At 43.5% G+C, this 7,016-nt stretch overlaps 1 protein-coding gene across 2 annotated transcripts in view; it reads right to left on the bottom strand.

Annotated features, from left to right (window-relative positions):
* ST13 (ST13, Hsp70 interacting protein) overlaps positions 1-6,897 on the bottom strand; it is a 21,714-nt gene extending 14,817 nt beyond the window's left edge. The window contains exons 1-5 of one of the 2 annotated variants that reach the window (XM_014521809.2): positions 6,657-6,897; positions 3,349-3,406; positions 1,312-1,381; positions 1,111-1,181; positions 333-399 (exon numbers count right to left, since the gene is read on the bottom strand). In XM_014521809.2, coding sequence (XP_014377295.2) covers positions 333-399; positions 1,111-1,181; positions 1,312-1,381; positions 3,349-3,406; positions 6,657-6,682 — 292 coding nt within the window. In that variant the 5' untranslated portion in view covers positions 6,683-6,897. Of the gene's footprint in view, positions 1-332; positions 400-1,110; positions 1,182-1,311; positions 1,382-3,348; positions 3,407-6,239; positions 6,514-6,656 lie in introns of those variants that run through there. The other variant, XM_025208927.1, reaches the window with a different exon arrangement.
* Between the last annotated feature and the right edge of the window lie 119 nt (positions 6,898-7,016).

Raw genomic sequence — 7,016 nt, 5'->3', positions numbered from 1 at the left:
AAGAGTTCTGCCAGGGAAGAAGAGCAATAGTCATAATGAAGTCAAAAGCCAGGAGAAGACTACTGCTAGGTGGTCCCCCTTCTGAACTTCAAGCGGTACCATTCTGCTAGGCATCTCTTGGGAGGAAGGCTAAATTCATCTGAAATGCAATACAAAAATGAATTCTGCCAAAAGTGCTTTTAAACAACCCACTCCCTAGCCACGCTCCTTTCTTCCTGCTGGAAGCATTCCAGAATACGTTAAGTCAGAATTTAATGGGCCATCAAATAGACACCACATCAGAAGACAGCAGCTAAATTCTAACATACATATTAAGTCATGCAGCTACTCACCTTCACCAAGAGCATTAATGGCTTCCATCTTCTTCTCATTCGCCTGGTCCATCATCTCTTCAGTTACCTTAAAAAAAACAGCAAAGTCTCTAGACCAAAAACAGTGTGCTCAGAGTGGTCAGTGAAGGGAACTACAGTTCTTTAACTCTAGAAGACCCAGTTTAATTTGACCTGAAGACAGCACCTTATAGAATGTGCTCTGCTTCATTGTTCAAACTGTTAAAATTCATTATATCTAATTTTTAACAACTTGTAGATGTTCTAGGCAAAAAAAAGTCATAATGGCTCATTTTCTTCTTGGCATGCCCAGTTATCTTCTCACTGAAGCTAATGGGAGTTTTGATGCAGCCTCTGTTGGAAGCTGGCCTTGAGTCAGAAAACTCACTGGCCTAAAATTAAGGTTTTTCCTAATTAGAAGGAAGAACTAAAGATACCCAAATCACAGACTGGTCATCTAAACAGACATAAGCATCTTTCTTTTAGAGCAGGGGTGGCCAAAGTGTGGCACAAGAACTGCAAGATGCATGGGCAGCCTGTGTCTGGCGTGCACCACATCATGGAGGGGACAGGCAGCATGGCAACAGATAGAGCACTAAGCAAAGCATAAGATTAGGCAGAGGAAGGGCATGGAAGTGGTACCGAGCAAGGGCGTGGGCCTAATCTGCGATATGCTTGCCCAAAAAAAGTTGGCCTCTATTGCTTTAGAGTTTGATTCTGAGTCAAGTCACAGAAGTAGCAACTTCCCTAGTGCATCACAGGCTAAAGTTGCAGCATTTACCTCCACATTTTCATCTCCCATTTCTTGAGGCTCTTCACTGTCTGGTTCAATCACTCCCTCATTGTCAATTTCTGTGAAAAAAGTTAGTGATTTGAACGCTAATATAACAAGATTAATAATTCTTCAATCAACAGACAAGAGTAGAAAAGCTAGAGTCATTAAAAAGGTAATAGTTGCACTAACAGTAGTTATCTTCCTCACCCAAGTCACTCTCTTCACTCTGAGGCTCAGGTGGCTTAGCTGGCTCTTCTGGTGGCTTGTCCGCTTCATCCTAGTAAAGAATAGACAGAAAGTCATGCGTATGTATCATCTATTGGCTAGACCCCATTTCCATAGCAATTCTAGGACACTTGAACACTGTAATACTGTAGCGTCATCAAGAACAAAAGTATATTCCACTGCAACCAAAGAGCTTGTTTTTTTTTAATTTAAAACACAACTCTACCCAAAACATGCAAACACTGTCTGAGACGAGCTAAACTTTGGAACAGAGAACTCAATTTAGAATACACTTCATAAATCTGAATTTAGTCCTCTCTCAAGATTCTCTCTCAGAATCAGACTAAGAAATTAGCCAGTCCAAATAATATTATCCACTTCAGAGTCAGCAATGCAATGAGCACTAACTAGCTCCTAACTGCTGGGCTCAACAGAACAAAGTGTTGAATTAACTAGAGACTCTGCTTCTTCTTACCTCTCCGCTTCATTTCTTCCGAGTCAGAAATTCTCTAACAATTCTAACATGCATCCTTTCCTGTTAAATCAGCCCAGATAGGAAAACCATTAAAGCAATACTGTCCCATAGAGATTCAGAATGCCAATGCAAGACTACTTTTTCTTAGCCCTTTGTTTTGTCCACATCACTCCTCTCTCTGGATCCTTCCACTGTGACAAACATAACAGAAGCAGCCAAACTTCTTAGCCCTTTTTGTTGCAAACCAGAATCTTGACATGGATGACAGCTTTAAGAACACAACATTGTCAAGTGCGGCATATGCCCCAGAATCAATGCTCCACCCTAGTTCAAACAATAACTTATCATTAGATAGCCTCTTGGAGTAAATTATAAAAACTGGAAGGGAGGAGGATGGAGGGGGGGGGAAAATCAAATGGCAAATAATAAGCATCCAGATAGATCTGGCCACTCTTTTCCTCCTATTTACTATGCTTTCTTCAGAAACTGCATTTAAACAACCCAAGGGCTATAGTTTGGCTATCCCCAAAATACAAACTGGCTTGTCCTCACTTTCAAGCCCCATCACAGTCTATAAAAACATGGAACTGGAAGGGCCACTAAGTCCAATCCCTTGCAATTACAACACTACATATTGTCTATACCTACACAAAATGCCTCTTCACCGTGGAGATGCTAACCCCCCACCTCAAACTGGCCAACAATGCCAACTTTCATTACCTACTAATTAAACTTTCACACAAACAGCGCTTCTCTAAAGCTTACCATAAACATCCCCCAAAGCTACCTCATTACCCACTATTAAATTATACTTTGAAAATATCTTTTACTGCAATGAGTATAAAACATTTAACAGTTCAGCTGCTTTTGCCACTTCCTATCATGCTGACCAACTGTCTCAGTTTCCTTATACTTCCTATATGTCTGCATACTTTTCTACCATCTCATAGTAGCTTAGACTGTGAATTCTTCAGGGCAGTTCTTCTTAAAACTACCCTTTAGTGGGCTGAACCATAGGTTCATCTTCCTAAGTATCTTGTGTCACAGTGGAAGGAAAGGGAGAGTGAACAGAGCTATGACCAGGGTTTTTCCCACTGTTCCTCTCTCACTTGCAGCCTCCAGCATTTAGTGTCTAGGAAATGCTGATTTAGAGGTTGTACCTGTAACTCTCATGCTTAGTAACTACTAGATGCACCTTGCCTCCAACAATCTGTCCAACTGCTTTTCAAATCTTGCTAAACCGTCAGCATCCACAACATCTGATGGGAAGGACTACTCTTTTGTTCAGAGTGTGTGTAGTAGCTGGATGAAAACACCACTTGAGGTACACTGGGAAGAGTGGTCTTTGGCAAAAAGGTATTCACTACCTACTACAAACAGACCAGCCTGAAACTGTCACAGTTCAAACTCTGTAGAGACGCCCTATTTAAAAGCTTCTATAAATTCACTTGTCCCACTGAAAACTTTGAACAGGTTTTCCCCCTGAAATACTATGATTTTTCTGTCAAACTACCCCCCCACCCCGGATAAAAATGCACTCTTACCTTAACTGTCTCCTCTTCAGAGGCACTGGCTGGAGCAGGTGGTATCGTACCCCCCATGCTTTTTAGGAGAGGAGGAGGAATAGGGAGAACAAAAATTAAAGACTAGATTAATCAAGTACAGGCCTTTCAGCAGGATTTGAGCTTAGAATAAGAAAAGACTGTCCCAAAGGTAGAAGTAAAACCAAACTATCACTGTTGTCAAAGTAAAAGCACTGAACAGCAAAAAAGCCAGGCACCCTTCCTTTAAGTCTGTCCTATAGAAGCAAGTTAGTTCTAACTCAGTTGGCCTTTCTGTTTTAAACTCCCTATTTTACACTACCTGTTTTTTTTTTAAAAGAATATCTGTCAATCTGCCTGAAATTGCTTGTTCTTTTCTTTGATCTATAAACAAAGTTTGAGTAAAGAAAGTTGAAAATGCTAACTAAATTTTATCTAAATTACTTCAAAAAAAGTTAATAATTTTTACTAGATAGGAACACAGTCTGATGGAGAAGCCTAGTTAAATACTACCTGTCTGAAAACAGTATACTGCTATGCTCAATCATACTTTCTTATTAAAAGCTCTCATGAAAGGCCTGCACATACAAAAAATACTGAATCTTAATATTCACAAAACAATGCAGGCACAGAGAAAACTAAAGAAAATCTATTACATCATCACAGCATCTAAATGTTCTTCACCACTGGTAAGAAAGACATGTTGTTTATGTTGGCACAGTCCCTTTAACAGCACAAACTGTTCTACTGCATTAAGACTCTAGATGAGCAGGGTTCGGAAAGTACAGCTTAATAAAGATCATTAGGGTAAGTGGGTATGTCCTCTAACTACTGGAAAGCACTGCATGCACCCTTGGTAAATTAAGTCACTCGGTGTATGCTATATCAAGAGTTTTGCATTCTGAAAACGCCTTAAAAAAACCCAACCTAGATATGAGTACTGTACACTTGACAACATTCCTGATAATCTTTTCTTCCCTTTCAGAAAGCAGCTACAACTTCTCCACTAGCTGTTTCTTCAACTCTCCTAATAACACAAATGATCAATACTGTACTGATGATGAGTACAAACAGGCAGAGTGTGTGGCCTGCAGCCCCGAGAGACTCCTGTTCTACATGCTCAGAAAACCTAGCACTTGAGTTCTAAACAGCTTGACTGTATAATGGTTACTGGCACTACAAATAGTGCCAACTTGGACACTACCCAGAACTTAAGAGCATTAGATGGATACATATGGATCTTAAGTGCATGCCAGTGCTACTCTAAAAACTTAACAAGAGGAGAAAAGTGTTTACAAGACATTTTCAAAGACTGCCTCATCTGCTCAACCTAACTGAGGAGGGACTGACGACACTATTGTTTTACTCTAAGGTTTTCAATCATTAACCCCAAAAAGCCAATAAATGCAGACATGAAACCTTGTATTATCTGCAAAATGTGACTTAAGACCCCCAAGCAAATGCCCACACACTGAAGAAAAGGCAAGTTTTCTGTTTTCATATGCGGAATAACCTCAAACTGAAATAAATACAAGATCCTGAAAATTAAGGATTTTTTCCTGACAATATCAGAATACTGTATTTACTTGCGCATAACCTGTGCCTTCCCCAACAAACAATTGGGGTGCATATTATGTGAGAAATACAGATCTCTGTGGGTCTGGAGATCTGGTGTCAAATTTCCAGACCCACAGGGAGCTCCCCCCACCACAGGTGACATGGCCTCACAACACTGGATCTGACTGTCATGCATGGCTGTTCCATGGCTGACCCTGTCACACAATGGGTCCAACCTAACAGGCCTGATCTGGTGCATGGGGCTGACAGCAGGCGTGGCTCCCTAGTTGTTGCTATAAAGATTTCTTTTTCTTCATGCTGCCTTCCAAATACAGGATGCATACTGTATGCAAGGGCATGTTGCATACAAGAAAATAAGAGTACGTCTTTAAAAAACTCTAACAAACAACCCAATGAATTCTGGATACTTGTCCATCTAAATGTGTAAAGTGAGGGTTTGATGTTCATTGAGAAAGTTTCTTGCATTGAGGAGTTTAAATGTGAATGTTCAACTTGAAATAATCAGTTACGAAAGCAAAAAAAAAGATGATCCAAACAGGGGGCCTGATTAAGATGAGTTGTTAACTGAACTGCTGCAAAATGAGCATTACAATCATTTCCCCTACGGTGCCTTCAACACCTAAGATAGCAGTCTAAGACATTCTACTTCGTTTTTTTTTTTTTTTACAAGTATGGGCTTTTAAACAGATACTAAGTCTGACAGAATAAAAAAACATGAACTTCCTCCTTGCAGCCAAGCGTTTTCCCTGCACTCCCCATATCTACACACAGAGTGATTCTAGCTGTCAGGACTCAGACACACTCTCTCTGGTTCTCCAAACTCACCAAGCCTGGGTACAGCTGATTCTGATGGGGGAGGGGAAGGGGTGGGATACAGAGATATTCACTGTGAGAAACACCTGGGCTAGGTCACTTCCAAATCCAAAATAAAAACACTACCTGGAGCCATAAATACAGTGCACATGTACAGCAGCTGCCTGGTCTTAGGAAATGGAGGCTGGTTGAAGCAAGGGGTTCCACATGCATGTAGCAAGAGGCAGTTGGTGTGCAGTGCTAGAGCAGTGGTTTACAACCTGTGGTCTGCGGACCCCTGGGGGTCTGCAGACTATGTCTAAGGGGTCCGCAGAAAGTGACTGATTGATCAATCAAAAGCAAGTGAATGGCTGCACTTACAATTCAAAGGGGTCCGTACCTCCAGTCAAAATTTCCAAAGGGGTCCTCCAATAAAAAAGGTTGAAAACCACTGTGCTAGAACGTAAGAACTACCATTGACGGGGTCAGACCATAGGTCCCTCCTGCCCAGGCTCCTGTATTACCTGGCTTTTCAACAGATTGCAAAGAACCACTTCAACAGACCAGAAACTTTCCAGTACTTTGTCAGAGCTGACCCTGGACTCCAGCTGCGTTTTCTAACCCCTGTAAAGGAGGTCACATGTAGCCTCCTGTTTTGGGAGACCGTACTCACTCCTCGCGAGCAGTCCCACTAGCCCCTTGATGAACACCTTCCAATAAAAAGGCCTGTATGTCACACAGTGGCAAAGAGGAGGCTGAAAAGGAGAGTGAACTGGGAATCTCGGACTGCAAGTCCCCAGTGCCCCTCACTCCCCTCCCTGCTCAAGAGCAAGGGACGTCCCCTCCCCCCCAAGGACAGGCTGGAAGCTGGCCGAGCCCCCAGCCAGCACCCATGACAGTGTCAAGGCTCCGTGAAACGCGAGGTTCGCTCACTCGCCCACCCGCCACATGTGGCCACAGACTCCATCCCGGGGCAGGGCCGAGGCAGGCCACCGCCAGAGGAGCTCTGCAGCTCCCCTACCCCCACGCTCCCGGTTGGTGCAAGGAGCTGCCCCCTCCTGGCGCCCTGCGGGAGACACAAAGTCCTTGTTCCCCTCAGTCTGAAGCGGCCTCCTCGCCTCGCGGGACGACCCCTAGTCTTGGCCCGTCTCACTCCCCGGCCGCTCAAGACTTGGGAGCCCCTCCTGGGCCGCTTCTTCAAAACGCAGCAGGCCCCGCCCCCCCAATCCCCTCGGGACTCTGGAGCGCGGACGCTAATCCCTCCGCCGGGGAGGGGGTGCGCGCACGCGCAGCGGCGGCCG

The sequence above is a fragment of the Alligator sinensis genome, unplaced genomic scaffold, assembly GCF_000455745.1.
Source record: "Alligator sinensis unplaced genomic scaffold, ASM45574v1 scaffold215_1, whole genome shotgun sequence".
Classification (NCBI taxonomy): Eukaryota; Metazoa; Chordata; order Crocodylia; family Alligatoridae; genus Alligator; species Alligator sinensis.
This window is presented reverse-complemented; position numbering and strand designations above follow the sequence as displayed.